Below are 17,767 nucleotides of genomic sequence, written 5' to 3' on the forward strand. Positions count from 1 at the left end.
GGTTCATCAATTCCATGTATTGCGTCTGATGGTACTTTATTTCTCTTAAAATCTCATGAGACTTCGGTTTAGATCTCAGTTTCTTTTCTCCTTCCTTTATCTGGTTCAAAATCTTTTCCTTCCTCTCATTTTGTTTCTTCCTTTTTATGGAATTTTGCTGAATTAGGAATCCACACATCACGGCCTTGCTTGCGTCCCATACTATTCTTTTTTCCACCTCCGTTCTCAAATTTATCTCAAAGTAGTCCTTCAATATTTTTTGGGCCTTTTGATAAATTCCTTCATCTCTAAGTAGGGTGTCATTCATTCTCCATCTGAAGGTTCCAGCCGTTGTTAGTTTCATTTCCATCTTGACTGCATTATGGTCGGAGCAGGTTTTTGTGCAGATTTCTGTTTTTTTCACTCTTGGTGCCAGGTTGCTAGAAATCCAAATTTGATCAATTCTAGTCCAGGTCATTTTTACTTCCGAGAAAAAGGTTCCCTCTCTTTCCAGAGGGTTCCTAGTTCTCCAAATGTCAATCAAGTCCATGGTGTCAGTGAGTTCGAAGAAGGTCTTTGGTAGTCTCCCGTCCTTAGATATTACTTGTCTTTGTGCCTTGTCCATGTTTGTGGAGACAACTCCGTTGAAATCTCCCATCATTATAATTTTAAAGTCCATAAAGTCCATTAAAGTCTCATGCAACTTCTTAAAGAACTCTGCCTTCCCCTCATTGGGTGCGTAAACTCCAACAATTAAGATCTTTTCTCCTTGAATTTGAATTTCTACTGCCAGGTATCTTCCTTCATCATCTTTGAAGATCATTTTTGGTTCCCATTTTTCCTTGGCATAAATCACCACCCCTCTTTTCTTAACTTTGTCTGAGGATACAAATTCCAGTCCTAATCTCTTATTTATCAAAAGTTTCCTGTGTATCCTGGCAATATGGGTTTCTTGCAGGCAGATTATATCTAACTGTTCTTTCTTTAATATGTGAAAAACTTGATCTCTTTTTCGGGGATGGTTTAGACCATTACAGTTCCAACTCAGAAGTTGCAGGGACATTTTTGTTATTGGGTATTTTTCCCACCCACTGCTCCAAGTTCTTGTTCCTCGTCAGTCGGTGCTGGGTTCAATCCAAACGATAGGTTTGTAATATCCAGTGTTTCCCTCTCTACAGTTCCTTTGTGAAAGTCCTCAGAGTTTCTCTCCAAAAAGTGTTCTTTGTCTTGAATTGTTTTTATTTTGATTTTCTTCCCTTTGAAGTTGAAGGACAACCCTTGTGGGAATTCCCACCTGAATTGAATGTTATTTTGTTTCAATAGGTCGACTAAGTCTTTAAATTGTGTTCTCACCTCCAAAAAGTATCTAGGAATATCTTTGAAGATCTGTATTTGGGAATTTTTGATAACCAATGCCCTCTGGAAGTGTAGGTTCAATATTTTGTCTCTTTCTTCCTTGGATCTAAGAGTAATTAAGCAATCCCTTGGCTTCTTGCCTTGCTTTCTGCCAATCCGGAAGGCTGTAGTTATTGTAAAATCCTCTTCCTCTTCCCCTAACTCTTCGCTCCAAAATTCTTGGAACTTGTCTGTAAGAAATTCCCCGAGCTTGTCCTCCTCCTCCTCAGGTACCAGTCTCAGTTTCAAATTCTTGCCTTTCCTCTCCAATTCCATGAGGGCCAGGGCTTCATCATGTTCATGTACCTTCTTTGCAATAGGAACAAATTTCCCTTTGGTTTCCTCAGCCGTGGTCCTCGCGCTTTCAGCTATTTTCCTCGTCTCTGTACTTTCCTGAATTAAACGATTTATAGAATCTGTATTAGTCGATATTATTGTCGTGTTCAGATCCAATCTTGTTGTCAATTCAGTCAATTTCTTGGAGTTCTCTGTAGTTTGCCTAGTAAGTGATTCTAAAGATTCATTTATCCTGAGTAGAGCCTGTGTCATGGAATCCATTGATACTGTTGTTGTTCTTTCCTGTGTTGCTGTTGCTCCTGTCAAGGAGCCTCTTTTCTTTTGAGCCTGAGCCTGTTTTGCTTTGGATCTTGTTGATATTTCATCCAGTGGGCCGCTCATATCTCAAGGTCGTTCCCACAGGAACAGTTGCAGTTGGAAAATCCCACTATTTCTGTCTCAATGCAGCAGTCTCTTTTTTAAGCCTCTAGAGGGAGTACATTGTATCCAATACGAAAACAAAGAAACAGGGAAAGAAATAGCCATACAAAGTTCCAAAAGCGAAAGTCCAAGTAAAAAATCCCACTTTGTTGCAATTTGAAATATTACAGTTTTTGTCCACTAAAGCCCCGTTATTTTGTTTCAGATAAATCTTACTTTGTATCCTCAATTTAGTTTGACAGTTCACTTCAGGCACTCACTGCTCCGGCAGCCCGGCCAAAGGCATCGGCAGTGGAAAGTTTCCCATTCAAAACTCCTTTCTTAAGCAGATTAAATTAAGTCAAATTTCTTCCCCCCCTCTCCTGCTCACTGGGGGGGGGGGAGGTCCTCTTCCGATGTCAGGTTTAACAGGGTTAAAAAGCATAAATACGTCCCCTTTAAGCACAGCTTACTCTTTTCGTTGCTCAGTCAATCATGCAGTTCCGGGAGGCAGACTTCCTTAATTTTTGCCTCTCCCGTTTTCAGCCGAATCTTCTTAAATTTTAAAGTCCCGTTCCCTTTATTTGCTGTTCTTACTCACGGGTGTTGTTTCCAATCGGTAGTTTCAGGAAGGAATCGGCGCTCTCCGTCAATGGCAACGCGGCTTCGCTCCGTGGGCTGGGTTGCGATCCTGAGCACCGCGCTCACACCCGATGCCGCTCCGGAGCCTTTAAAAAGGCTCTTTCGCGATACCGGGGGGCGCAAAGGTGCCCACCGAATCTCCTTGTTCACAGGCTTCAGCGCCTGTGATTTTAGGGGTCCCCCGCTCGCCGTAGCGGGTCAGACCCGAACTCACGGAGCAGTCCTGCTTCGGAGCTCGAAGCAAGGACCGCCATTAACGCTGGCGCCGACCGGAAGTCTGGTCAAGCTCTCTCAAAGGAGTGATATTAATGGCCTACTAACTTGAATGCATGGTTCAGTGTTTGTGAGTTCTGAGTTCTGTGTGTCAGTGTGGGAGTTGTGAGTCGTGTCAGAGAGAGCTAGCATAAGATCCGTGTTCTGTTCCTGTAAATAGTCCACTGTATATAATAAACACCTAACTACAAGTTCCTGGTTCCTGCTTCATCTATCCTGTCTGCAGCCAAGTCGCCAATTGCTTCTGTGGATTCTGCATGTACTCTGCTAGGTCTGGCTAAGGTCCTGCAACTAGTCAGAAGGCTGCGAAACTCCAAATAGGTTTTGCCGATATGGTCATCTCCCCAGCCATTATGGAAAAATTCAGTGTATTCCTCAAAACATGAAAGAAAACAGGATCTGTAATGATAAAAGGGCTTCTTGTAGCAGCTTTATTAACTGGAGCAGGACTTCCCAAACTTGGGTCTGTTTTTGTTTTTTGGGTCACAGTTCCCATCATCCCTGACCACTGGTCCTGCTAGCTAGGGATGATGGGAGTCCAACGACAGCTGGAGACCGAAGTTTGGGAAATCCTGAATTAGAGACTATTTAGCAGCATTCCAAAAAGAAGGATATGCTCTCTGTCTCGGTTAACCCTCTATTTTCCTTTTATACTCCAAGAGGCTGGTATGCTTTTAAATGGATGTCAAATTGCGCACAGTTACTTTTAAGTGGGCCCTTTAGTTTGTGCAAAGAATTGGATATCAAGAATGTGAAGGGGGAATGAATGGGTTTCTGTGTAGTCAGTTTGAAACTGACCCAAAATCCCCATTTTTCCTCCTCCAAGGGAGCATTTCTAAAATGCTGTAATTTCAGCTCTTGAGCCAAAACCCAGCTGTATAAACAAGTGCTCAAAGCTCTCTCCCTTATCAGTCCGTAACGGCAATGAGTGGCCTTGCCAGTTCCACTTGAGCAGGGATGATGCGTCTGGGTCTTATCTTGCATCCTGACCACAAAGACGCACAGACCTTGTCAAATCTGACAAGAGACCTGGGAACGGCACCAGGAGTTGGTGACCTCCTGCCCCAAAATAAGAGTATAGGAACAGGAACAACCTTTTGTGGTCAAGAACAGGAATATCTATTTATGGTCATGGATGTCAACTTACGTGTATGAGCTGACGTGGTTGGATTCCTGGGGAAGGGGGGAGAGGGTGCCTGGAGGATATATATACTGCATGAAGTTTCTCATTTCTTTGGACTTGCTGTGAACTGACCACGCAAGTGCCTTCTGCTATCCGGAGAGCAGAATAAACTCTTTCTCTGAAGCAACCTCAGTGTCATTTGACTTCCTTTCTCCCTCCCGGGAGCAACGCAGACCCCACCAGTCGGTAAAGTCTAATAAGGCTACAAATGTACAAGTAGCCCAAAGGACCACCCAGTCCAGCATTCTGTTCTCAGCCGGATGGCCCAATGGGAAGCGCAAAAGCAAGACCCCCAAATGCAGCAGCACTCCTGCCCAATTGTAGTTCCCAGCAACTTGGCATTCACAGGTATTCTGCCCATATTCATATTCCGCACCCGACAACCCACCCTACCCCTCCGCAAAAGAGATTTATTACCATGGCTACATCAGCCTGGAAGATCTGTTTGATGAACTTGTTCCTCGAGGAGTGGACCAGCTGGATGATGTCTCCATGAAGTGTGTCCCTGTTTTTCTCCAGAAATCCTGTAGTGGAGAAGACAACAGCATGAGCCCAGAATTATTTACACTGCTGTGAGGTTTTTTGGGAGGGGGTGGGTGGGTCAGTCAGTCGGCATGACGCTCTGAGTCCCTTCCAGTTCTTGGGATCATGTGCAGGGTAGAAAGTATGAGGAGCAAGAGTGCCAAACCAGCTCCTATGTCCTGGCAATAGTTGTGGCTGACTAGTTAAGTGCCATGATTAGCGTAATCATGCCGCAGAACAGGGGTCAGCAAAATACAGCCCTGTGGACCCTTCCTCCCACTCCGTCTTAACCCAAGGTACTATTTCTGGGTTAGTGGAGTCTGTAACCTGAAGCATCTGTAACCTGAGGTACCACTGTAATGATAATAATAATCACCAGCCTCACACCTGCAGACTCCTGCTCTGGAAGGTAGGACTCGAACCCATGGCTTCAAGTTGCAGGAAAAGAGATTATGACTAGGCATACAGAAAAACTTTCTGGCAGTAAGAGCTGTTTGGCAGTGGAACAGACTCCCTCAGGAGGTTGCGGACTCTCCTTCCTTGGCGGTTTTTAAGCATAGGTTGGATAGCCACCTGTCATGGATGCTTTAGCTGAGATTCCTGAATTGCAGCAGGGCTGGACTAGATGACCCTTGGGTCCCTTCCAACTCTAAGACTCTACGATTCTATGACCTTGACCTACCTTTCGTCTCATAGTACACGACTCCAGCGAAGTGGTTGATGCCAAACTGGGTGTCGTAGTTGTTTTTGGGAGGGATGTAGTTGGTGTTGAGCTTATGCTGGGAGTTAAGTTTGTGCAGCATGGTGGTGTCTGTTCCCTATATCAATTAGAACACAATACCCAACTTTAAAAGGTTTGCTGCAGTGGTCCAAAAATGATCAGCTTGATCTGCCAACCTTTTTCTCCACCGAACCCTCCTTGCATCGTATACTACCTGGATGACTTTCTTTCAAGGGTGCAATGATCAGCGTCTGCATATGCAAATTTCTTTGCAAGCTCGTGGCTCTGGTTGGATGCAGAGGAAGGGTGGGAAGAATCAGCTGTGGAACCCCCAAGGGAAGAAGGCTCAGAGCTATGGGGAGTAGTTGCGGGACAATGATGAGTGGTTAGAGGGAGAAGACTGGGAGGAGGTGGTGTTGGAAGTTGAATGGACAACAGGGCTTAGTGAGCAGGAAGAGTCCAAGGCAGAGAGCAGTCCAGAAGCAGAGGCAGAAGTAGAGGGGGGTCAAGAAGCAGAGATGGGTCTGGTCTGGTTGGTGAAGAGTCACTACAACAAGCTACCCTACCCTCTGATCTTCCAGGACCAGGACAGCCACAGTCTCTAATTGCTTGTGTGGGGGGGGGGACCCTGGAGAGGAGGTAAAGGTAAAGGACCCCTGGACGGTTAAGTCCAGTCAAAGGCGACTATGGGGTTGCAGCGCTGATCTTGCTTTCAGGCCAAGGGAGCTGGCGTTTGTCTGCAGACAGCTTTCCGGGTCATGTGGCCAGCAGGGCTAAACCGCTTCTGGCACAACGGGACACGGTGATGGAAACCAGAGCAGACAGAAACACCATTTACCTTCCCGCCGCAGCGGTACCTATTTATCTACTTACACTGGCGTGCTTTCAAACTGATAGGTTGGCAGGAGCTGGGGCAGAGCAACAGGTGCTCACCTCACCACGTGGATTTGAACCGATCGGCAAGCCCAAAAGGCTCCGTGGTTTAGACCACAGTGCCACCCACTTCCCTGGAGAGGAGGAGACATTGGCGACTGTGGGAAGGGTTCCGTTTTGATCTCATAAAACAGCTGCACTGGTTGTCATTTCGTTTCCATGCCCAATTCAAGGTGCTCGCTTTGGTGTTAAGGTCCTAGATGATTCTGGCCTCAAATATCTGAAAGACCTCCTTCCTTACAGACCCCCTCAAGTGCTGAAATCAGTAGAGGGAGTTACTGTAATCAGATCATTCTTGTAGCCTTCTCATGGACCTGAGTGCAGCAACTGCTGATTTCAGCACTGGTGAGAGGGTCTGTTGGAAAGAAGGAGGTCTTCCCTTGATCCAGGACACAAGTTCTTAATCCTGACCTTGGGGAATTTGCTCTCTTCATCAATGAGTGAGATTATGTTCATTGGTTTGATGGCGATCATGTCGAGGGCATCCTGGTTGTCGGTGAACTCGATGTGCTGCCAGTTAATGTTCTCCAGGTTGTATTCCTCCTGCTCCAGCTTGAAGACGTGGCGGACAAAGAATTGCTGGAGGTTCTCGTTTGCAAAGTTGATGCAGAGCTGCTCAAAGCTGGGGGAGGGATAGCAAGCATCATCAGCGAGGGAAATATAGAAACAGAATTTTTTTTAAAAAAAGCCCAGGAATAATTTGGCAACAGATGCAAGAATACACAAACACACACACACACACACACACACACACACACACACATGTATGTATGTATGTATGTAAAGGGACCCCTGACCATCAGGTCCAGTCGTGACCGACTCTGGGGTTGTGGTGCTCCTCTCACTTTACTGGCTGAGGGAGTCGGCGTGCAGCTTCTGGGTCATGTGGCCAGCATGACTAAGCCGCTTCTGGCGAACCAGAGCAGCACATGGAAACGCCGTTTACCTTCCCGCCAGAGCGGTACCTATTTATCTACTTGCACTTTGATGTGCTTTCGAGCTGCTAGGTTGGCAGGAACAGGGACCGAGCAACGGGAGCTCACCCCGTCGTGGGGATTCAAACTGCCGACCTTCTGATCGGCAAGTCCTAGGCTCTGTGATTTAACCCACAGCGCCACCCACGTCTGTATATATATGGCTAAGAATTAATTAGCCCATGTTGGGCTAAGAATTAATGCCCAACATGATGAATTGAAGGACCCCCTTCTCGCAGATATACCCATGTACTTAATGGAAACATGTGAAGTCCTCTTCTGGGTGCCCTCACCAGGTCTACCAGAAGTAGGGCCTTTTCAGTGGTGACACTCTTTATGCACTCCGGTATAGGGCCAGCCCTACCATTAGACAGAGTTTGAATCCTACATTGAACTTCCCTCTTTAAACATGATCACTTTAATTAGGTGCCAGGATTGGACACCCCTCCCCCATCTCTTCAAATCTGAACAAAGGAGAATGTCAGGCTTCGGGGATTCAACTTCCTCCTCCCCTTTGCCCGCAGATAAGCAGGACAAAGCGAAAAGAGCCGCTTACCATATAAAGGGTCTTTAATGATCACAGCAAAAGAACAAAGCAGCCATTCTTGAAATGAAGGTGCTTCCAATTAAGGTTTCCACCGCGCCTTGCAACCTGATCTCTCAACCACTGTGCTTTTTGTGTAGCCAACTTATCTGTTCGGCATGTCTTTGGACTGATAGGCTGGACACTTTCCAGTGAGAAAGTCTGTTAGCTCTCTCTCTCTTCCGGTTCTTCTCCACTTTGCTGTTCATCCCCCCCCAATGCTTCCCAACTTTTGTCTTCAGAACTATGCCTCTCTGCAAACCGCTGTTCCAAATCTATACTGCTCCACTGCTCCTGGGCAGCTTCAGGATCCTGGTCAGGAGCAGGGGGAGGGGGAGGGGAGGCCCCCACCATTCCTCATCAGAGCAGTACTCCTCAGCCTGGTCTCTGACAGAGAGTTACAAAGAGGTTCTCACTGTGATCGAGCCTCACTTTCCCTTCTACATCCTGCCCAGATATGGGCACTGGTGGATCGATGACATTTCTCGCTCCTGTACCTGTTCACCGTGAAGTTCTCGAACCCAAAGATATCCAGGAGTCCAATGGATCTCCTCACACTTTTGTGTTCATGGGAAGGAGGTCTGTAAATGGCAGCGTTGATCTTCTCCACAATCCACACGAAAAGCCTTCCGTAGATTCCCTGGAAAGGTTGGAGAAAGGGAAGGGAAATAAATGCCGTTCATTTTATAGCTTGCCTCAAAAGCTTTGGCTCTTCCACATGCCTCTTGCTTGCCCAGGGACAGGAACTACTCGTAACAACTGGATTCTAGAAATTTACAATGTGCATTTTTTTATTTTTCAATTTGCAAACCTGTGCCAAAGGCCTTTGGCCTCGACTCAAGCAAGGGTGATGTTTGGCTCTAGTTTGGCTGAGCTCATGCATACAATTTGGCTGATGCCACATAACAAAACAGGCCGCTGACAGCTAATTAAGCCAGAACATGTTTGGCATTTCAGTTATCCAGAATATCTGATTGTAGAACATTAAGAGCATCTTATACTGGGATTTCAGCTATCTAAAGAATGACTGAAGAATTGTAAGAATACTTGTGCTGTGTAGAGGTTTTATTTCCATTCAGATTATTGCATGGTACTCAGGGCCAGATATAGGTTTGTCATTGACAAATATTTAGGTTTGTCATTAGGTTTGTCAATGACAAACCTAGACAGCATCTTAAAAAGTTGAGACATCAACTTGCCAACAAAGTGATGTATGGAAGTGAAAGCTGGACCCTAAAGAAGGCTGATCGCTGAAGAATTGGTGCTTTTGAATCATGGTGCTGGAGGAGACTCTTGAGAGTCCCATGGACTGCAAGAAGATCAAATCTATCCATTCTGAAGGAAATCAGCTCTGAGTGCTCACTGGAAGGACAGATCCTGAAGCTGAGGCTCCAATACTTTGGCCACCACATGAGAAGAGAAGACTCCCTGGAAAAGACCCTGATGTTGGGAAAGATAGAGGGCACAAGGAGAAGGGGACGACAGAGGACGAGATGGTTGGACAGTGTTCTCAAAGCTACCAGCATGAGTCTGACCAAACTGTGGGAGGCAGTGGAAGACAGGAGTGCCTGGCGTGCTCTGGTCCATGGGGTCACGAAGAGTTGGACATGACTAGATGACTAAACAACAACAGGGCCGGATTTAGGTTTGATGAGGACCTAAGCTACTGAAGGTAATGGGACCCTTTATATGTCCAGCTGTCCTTTGTCAACGACAAATTGTCACTATTTTTTGTGTTGAATATATGCTAGATGGTAATTTATGAACCTCATAGGTATCTAAAGCCATTTGTACATAACAAAATATGTATTTTATCAAAGTAATTGTTGAACTGAAATACAATTAAGAAAAAGTATATTAATAGTGAAATACAATTAAGAAGTAGTATATTAATAGTGAAACAATTATTAACTCTAATTGTACGTAAGTTTTATTTTATTTGTTTTTTATCTTATATTTTGGAAATGTACATCCAGTTTGTTTTTTCCTTTAATTTTTTTTTGGGGGGGCCCAAGAGAGTGGGGCCCTAAGCTATGGCTTGTTTAGCTTATACGTAAATCCGGCACAGATGGGACTTCACATGCTGAGGAAATATTATTTTGAGATACATTAGAGGCAACCGAGACGAAGCAGTGCACAAATTGTCAAAATAAATAAATGGAGCAAATAATTCCATTTTATGGCTCTATCTAGTTCTGTTACTGCATAGCAGAATTTTTACACCTGGCATTCAGTTTTTGTGAATTTTGTATTGACTCTTCTCATCAGCTCCCATTTTTATGCAATGAATTTTGTTGACAATTTTATGGCCTCACATCCATTAGATGCCATGTAAGAGGTAAAAGGTGGTTAAGTCCAGTCAAAGGCGACTATGGGGTTGCAGCGCTCATCTCGCTTTTCAGGCCAAGGGAGCTGGCGTTTGTCCACAGACAGCTTTCCAGGTCATGTGGCCAGCATGACTAAACCACTTCTGGCACAACGGGACACCGTGACGGAAACCAGAGCGCACAGAAACGCTGTTTACCTTCCCACTGCAGTGGTATCTATTTATCTACTTGCACTGTTGTGCTTTCGAACTGCTAGGTTGGCAGGAGCTGGGACAGAGCAACGGGAGCTTACCCCGTCGCAGGGATTCGAACTGCCGACCTTCTAATCGGCAAGCCCAAGAGGCTCAGTGGTTTAGACCACAGCGCCACCCGCATCCCTTAGATTCCACGTAGACAGAAGCTGATGATAGAATTCATTTAGGTTTGTTATCCTTGAATTTTTTAATGTCCCTGCATAATTTCAACCTGCTCCTGGGAAACCCACAAACCTGAGTGTTTTGTAAACCACTTTGATGTGTCCCCCCCCCCCGAATCAAGTGGTGTGCAAATTTTAGAAAATAAATAAGAGAGAGATGGGAATGACTTTACCTTTACGAAAGCATCCCTGACATCCAGCGCTTGCTCCATGCTGAGAGGGGTGGAGACAGTCTCCCCCCTTGTGATGATAGTCCGGCTGGTGAGACAGTTCATTAGGTCCTGAGGGTCAACCTGCATGCATTGGAAATAAAAGCCATTCACTGCCCTCTGCAGCTCTGATCTGAGCAGCTATCGCCTCACCCCCAACTTCAACAACATGTCACGGCTGAAAATTGTCCACTGTTTCTTTAATGCTAAAAGAACTGAGTCAGTGGCCTACAATGACTCATGCAACCTTTCACCAAATTGTACCTGTATATAGAGTGGTCAGTGTTAGTGTTTGGTGTGAGTTGGTTGGAAGGATGGTAGAAAGCTGGTTGCGTTTGGTGTGTGTAAAAGCTGTCGGTCGTGGTTTGAGAAGAAGCCTTTTTTAAGAATAAAAGCAGCAATACTCTGCAAGAATACTCTTTTTCAAAGTCTCTTTTGTGCCAACTAAGGTCTGAGGACTAGGCAAAAGAGTAAAAAGGAGGTCAGAACCTTTTCTTTTTCAAACACGGGCACAACAAACTGAGGTGGCGAGGACAAGCTGCTCTACAGCTAAAAGGAAATAACTGAGAAACACAAGGGACTCATCAGCAAGCTCTGGGGGAATCATAAGATCTGCAGAAGCACAGCATCTACATCTGGGGTTTTCTGGGGCCAGTGGTACCTGTCTGGAATTTTGCAAAATGTGTCGTGGGCACCAATCAGAAAGGAGACGTGGCATGACACAAAATGCCTCATAACAGTGGTGTCGCATAACACAACATGGCTATTGTGGGGCCATTGCACAATTTTTTTTTTGTTAGAGCATTTATTAATTTTTCAATAAGAAAGATCCAATGAACATATCAGATCATAATCCAATAAAAATAAAAAAAATCAAATAAAAAATATCAAATTGTCTTCCGAATTGTAATTTTGATTTTACGGCTTCCCACAGTCTGAACCTTGAAGCGTATCCATATCTCAGTCCTGTCTCTCACGATATTTCCATATTTCCAGATCCGATTTTATCTCTCCAGACCTCTTGGGGCCATTGCACAATCTGAACTGGTTGCTGTGTGGGCGGGGCATAGCACAACATGGCTGCCATGTTCAAAAGAGAAGGAAAGGAGACAGGAACACAAAATGGCGCCTGCATCCAGGGGGTCTTTTTCCCTCAGCAGTTGGCAGTTGCCTGCCTGCATAACCCAACAGGGAGATGTTCAGCTCACCTCTAGTAACGAAGCCGCGGTGATCAGCGATGCAGAGTGTACCACCTCGCAGGCATCCAAGTTGTCGTAGGTCCGAGCTGCGTGGGGGTTAAACCGAGATAAGATGGTTGCAAAAACAGTTGATACAGGAGCGCACCTTCTTACGCGTTGCGTCTAATGCAGAGCTCATTTAAAGTCAACTAGCAGCACACTCGTTTCACTGGCAGAATGTTGCAAAAGGGAAAAGGCAAGCGCCTTGCCAAAGATTGTTGCACGGCAAGGATCAGCTGTTTCACAACAAGAATCTGCCGGCACAACAGTTGGATTCCTTTGTTTACCAGACTTTAAACCCTGCTATTCATTAGTGAAAGGGCTTTCACACTAGTGGGGGAGAAGACATTGGATACAGCCCTTTGTAGCTGTTTGTTTATGTGGGATATATTGTTCACTGAAGCAGTCAAATTCAACATTTTCTGTTTCCTAGAGTGGACATACAGGGGAATGCTGCTCCAGACTTCCTGCCATACCTGCTCTGGAGCATCCTCCTCCTGTGTGTGACCAGGTAGATGGGCGGGACCCTAGCAGACCCTATAAAAGGGCCAGTCACACAGCCATCTTCCTCTTTTTGCCTTTTCTGCTCTCTTGCTCTCTGCTGGCTCTTAGCCAGCAATACATGGCTCATCCTTACAGAGGATGGAAGCCGTCAGGTGGAAAGTCTGAGGCTTGGCTCAGACTTCTTTTCTCTACAAATGCACCTGTAACTACAAGATAAAACCTGCTGAATACTGTGAACTGAATGTGAGTAAGCTTCATCATTGCTTTTAAACAAGACTATTGTGTCATTATTGTTTTTAAGAGGGAACTGAGGAGGAAATCTGCAAGCTCAATTTATATGATTGCTCAACTTATATGATTCTAATGCAGGGGTCAGCAAACTTTTATTTTTAAATAAAAGGACACATTCTACTCATGTAAAAACACCAGGGAGGCCCCACAAATAACCCAGAGGTTCATTTTAAATAAAAGGAAGGCTCCAAAACATTCACACTGTGATAATGTTGTGGATAGTAAGAGAGGATATATTGATTCAATATTATCCTTCCTCACTCACGGTAGTGTGCAAGTAGCAGAGCACATTCCCTTGCGCATTGCTGGAAGCAAGTTGATGGATTCGTTAGAACATGGGTAGGCCAACTAAGGCCCAGGGGTCGGATCCGGCCCAATCGCCTTCTAAATCCGGCACGCTGGAATCAGTGTGTTTTTACATGAGTAGAATGTGTGCTTTTATTTAAAGTGCATCTCTGGGTTATTTGTGGGGCCTGCCTGGTGTTTTGACATGAGTAGAATGTGTGCTTTTATTTAAAATGCATCTCTGGGTTATTTGTGGGGCATAGGAATTCGTTCATTATTTCCCCCAAAAAAATATAGTCCAGCCCCCCACAAGGCCTGAGGGACAGTGGACCGGCCCCCTGCTGAAAAAGTTTGCTGACCCCTGCCTTGCATTTGAGAGAAGACCCACCAGGTATCCATTGGCACACAGCTAGCCTGACAAAAGGTTTGGCAACCCGCCAGCTGCAACAATATTAAATTTAACTGTCTCTCCAGGAAAATCCCATTTGCCGCCGTTATCCAACTCTTTGCCGGGGATACTACCTTCATACCGCAAGTTTCCCATATGCAAAATGGCGGCCAGGAGCTTGGAGATCTCCCAGTTCTCCGTGTCGGTGAACATGAGGACTTTCATTGCCGCTCGGATGTTTGAGTATTCTTTGCTGTCGTCTCGGCCGTCGCAGGTAATGCAGTTACCCTAATGAGGATGAGATGGTTCAGTGAGCCATCGACAAGGAGCAGACGTACTTGTGCCTGGTGGCACACAATTTTGGACATCTGTAGCCCAGGGCTTAATCGGCTCATTATTATTATTTTGCAAGGACAAAAATAAGCGCATCACATCTTGAAGGCCTGTTATGTACTGAGTTGAATAGGATCCAAAATGCAGCAGTCTGATTGGACCTAGAACAATAGGATTCAGAATGCAGCAGTCTGATTGGTCCTAGAACAATAGGATTCAGAATGCAGCGGTCTGATTGGTCCGCAGGAGCCACCCAATCCAACTCCAGGTGGAAGTGAATCCGCAACCTGATTGGCCTACAGGAGAATCCCGGAATTAGGCAATCACGTGGGGCCCATTGTGTAAATAATGTATATAAAGCAGACATTTCGGGGGAACATCCGTTCCTCACTACTATGAGCTGAATAAAGAGCATGAAATCCACACTCGACTCCGAGTATATGTCAAGGCCCTTCAAAGAGGCGACAATATGAAAAAGTAAAGCATGACAACTAAAAACAGTAAGTGGGAGCCACTGAATAAACAGCAACTCATGACTAAGGGCTGCTAGGGGTTTAATGCAGCTGGAATTTCTCCAACAAGTTCTTGCCGCAATAATAGAGCATTATCGGTGGGTTTCTTAGGCCTTACTGGTTGTTCTGCAAGGCTTCCCTGTTATAAGCATGTTAGTGCTGTCTGGAGGGGTTACAACTGTTAAGTTGTGGGTGAACATATCAGACGACACAGCGATTCTCTTGTTTATTCACAGGCCAGAACAGAACTGAACTGAAGGGTCCAGCCAGCCTGCTTATATAGAGCTCCAGTACAACGTAACTGTAACAACTTTCTGTAACTATCCAATCACTGAACGTCACTTTCGATCCCTTATTTGCATATGTGGACCTGAACTATCTACAATATCCCCCTGCTGGCCCAGGGTGAGAACTTCAGTACATAACAATAACACCTGTCAGAGTGGAGCCAAAGAGCCACTAAAAAACCAAGGAGAGTCTTAAAACAGCAGAAACATAAAGAGGACTTATTTTGGGAATATTTGGGGCGGGGGAGAAATGTCTTTGGCAAACGTCACAATGCTGGGTGCACTTCTGAGCATGCACAGAGTAACCATAGGAAGTTCCCTGCATGTAGAGATCTAGAACGGCATGCCCGGAAGAAGCAATCTATCTTAGCCTCCCCTCCCTGACATGCTAGGTTTCTAAGTGCAGGTATTTTGTTTTCTTGGTATGGAGGAGTTTTCCATTGTGTGAGCCCCTGACCACAGAGCGAAATAGGGCAGTCCATGGACAGAGGCTTACCCCACCTCAGTGAAAACTGGGCCTCAGATTCCAGTGAAAACTCATCCCCCTTAATTTTTTAAAAATGGCTTTGCACTCACCATTGAGAGGTAGTTGTAGTCTCCTGCTTTCCTAAGTCCAAGCAGCTTCTTCTGTTCTGGGGTCATTCCTTTCAGCATGCAGTAAAAGACGTGGTAATTTCTCTCATCCTGGGCCTGAAAGAGAAACAGAGGGAGAAGCAAAGCTCAGTAATAATAATAATAATAATAATAATAATAATAATAATAATTCATTTCTACCCTGCCCATCTGGCTGGGTTCCCTAAGCCACTCTGAGCGGCTTCCAAGACATAAAAACACAATAAAACATCAAACATTAATAGTAACAATCTGATCCAATATAAAAGTCACAATATCTTTAAAATAAACAACTTCTCTCAAACAAAGCAACATTCAACAATCCATCAGTATCTAATAGTCAACGGTAAAGGCCAACATCAGCAAATAATAATTAAACAGGCCACATCAGCCTTGAGTTCCAAGTCACTTGCTGTCAGAGCTGCCCGAGGTCCCAGCTCACAAACGACCAACGCCAGTGCGTTAGTATTTACAAAAGTCTTTATTGAAGTTCAGTTTCAATTTCAAAGCCGCGGCGTGCAGCTCTACGTCTCAAACTCTAGACCGCTGAAGCTCCGTCTGAATCTCCTCCCCCCAGATAACAGTTTAAGACTCTAGCCTTGCTCCACCTCTTCCTTTGCTCTTTCCTCCTCTGGGTCCGCCTGTCCGCTGGGGTTTCGCTCCTTCTACTCTCTTCTGACGCTGATTCCCCTGAGTCTTCCCCCTCCCTCCGGCGGGCTTTAGGACCTGGTTCCCAATCCGAGTTTTCTGCTGTCCCGCGCGCCTGTACATTTGAACTTGGCGCGCGCGCCCAGCCGGCAACCTTCCTCCTGACCGTTACACTGCTCCTGTCACTGCTTCCCCCTTCGGGGTAGCTAGCTGGACCTGACTTCCCCTCCGTTCCCTCACTCTCCGATAGAGGCGTGGTTAGCCCTGGCTCATCTTCTCTCCCTGCTGGAGGAGACGCTGGCCCTGATACATGGGACTCTCCCCCCCCACTACGCTCTGGTGGGGGAGCTGGTCCTGATCTCCCGCTGCTGCTTTGGGAGTCCCCGCTGGCCCTTGTCTCTGGTGTGTCCCCCCCTGGGACCCCCCCTGCCCTGGCCATCGGCGCCCCCCTCTGGGAATCTTCTGATTCGCTGGAGAGACTCATGTAATCTCTCGGGCCACTGTCATACTCCCCTACGCTGCCCTCAGATTCTTCCCCTTCGCTCTCCATTTCCTCTCTCCCCTGTGCCTCTGCTCCTGAGCCCCTGACATTTGCGAATTTACAAATTATTATATGTGTTAATACGAATCGAAGTTACAGTAAGTCATTGTAGCTGTGATATAAGGGATTTTATCAAGAGTGGATTGTATTTGGTTTGAGCAATAGTCTGGAGGCAGAATTAAAGGGAATCGGACCTTGAAGAACAGCACATCGGAAGTCACACAAAATTTATAATCAACTATTCAGGTAGGTAGCCGTGTTGGTCTGACGCAGTCAAATTAAATAAAAAAATTGTCTAGTAGCCCCTTAGAGACCAACTAAGTTTGTTCTGGCTTTCATGTGAATTTAAAGAAGGTATATTTTGTGGTATCTGAAGAAGTGTGCATGCACACGAAAGCTTATACCCAGAACAAACTTAGTTGATCTCTAAGGTGCTGCTGGACAATTTTTTATGTTTAATCAGCTATGTAATTGATTTGTATTTGAATTGCTATTGCTATTTGGTGTTAATATAATATGGTGTACATTGGATTTTTGTAACTGAAAATTAATAAAATTATTTAACCAAGTCAGATTCTATCTACCGTCACAACAACCCTGCGAGTGGGCCTAGCACCAAACTTTCCTAGTCTCCCAGGTCCTAGTCTGACCCCCTCTAACCATGACCCAACACTGGCTTTCCTTAATCCCGCCTCCCCTCCCCTTGAGAGTCTTGCGTCTTGGCTAAACAGGGATACAGGTGGCGCTGTGGTCTAAACCACTGAGCCTCTTGGGCTTGCTGATCAGAAGGCCGGTGGTTCGAATCCCCGTGACGGGGTGAGCTCCCATTTGTCTGTCCCAGCTCCTGCCAACCTAGCAGTTCAAAAGCACACCAGTGCAAGTAGATAAATAGGTGCCACTCCGGTGGGAAGGTAAATGGCGTTTCCATGTGCTCTGGTTTCCATCACGGTGTCCTGTTGAGCCAGAAGTGGTTTAGTCCTGCTGGTCACCCGACCTGGAAAGCTGTCTGTGGACAAACACCGGCTCCCTCGGCAACCCCATAGTCACCTTTGACTGGACTTAACCATCCAGGGGTCCTTTACCTTTAACTTTTACCTGGCTAAACATATCCCACTCTTTCCTACGTTTCTCAGATGACTATATTTCCAGATGTGATGAGCATAAGGTTGCCTTGCTAGGCGTTATGTAAGATAGTCGTCTGGGCCAAAACAGCCGGGGGTGACATGCTTTGGGTTCCATCCTGAACCCAATGAAAGCTTCAGAACGACAAAGGGCG

At 45.7% G+C, this 17,767-nt stretch overlaps 1 protein-coding gene across 1 annotated transcript in view; it reads right to left on the reverse strand.

The window, feature by feature from the left end:
- MYO7A (myosin VIIA) overlaps positions 1-17,767 on the reverse strand; it is a 146,286-nt gene that overhangs the window by 89,778 nt on the left and 38,741 nt on the right. The window contains 8 exon segments of the mRNA XM_081910242.1: positions 4,586-4,692; positions 5,373-5,508; positions 6,756-6,966; positions 8,399-8,541; positions 10,817-10,936; positions 12,061-12,137; positions 13,693-13,846; positions 15,267-15,380. Coding sequence (XP_081766368.1) covers positions 4,586-4,692; positions 5,373-5,508; positions 6,756-6,966; positions 8,399-8,541; positions 10,817-10,936; positions 12,061-12,137; positions 13,693-13,846; positions 15,267-15,380 — 1,062 coding nt within the window.

Source organism: Podarcis melisellensis (assembly GCF_964234715.1).
Source record: "Podarcis melisellensis genome assembly, chromosome: 4".
Lineage (NCBI taxonomy): Eukaryota > Metazoa > Chordata > Lepidosauria > Squamata > Lacertidae > Podarcis > Podarcis melisellensis.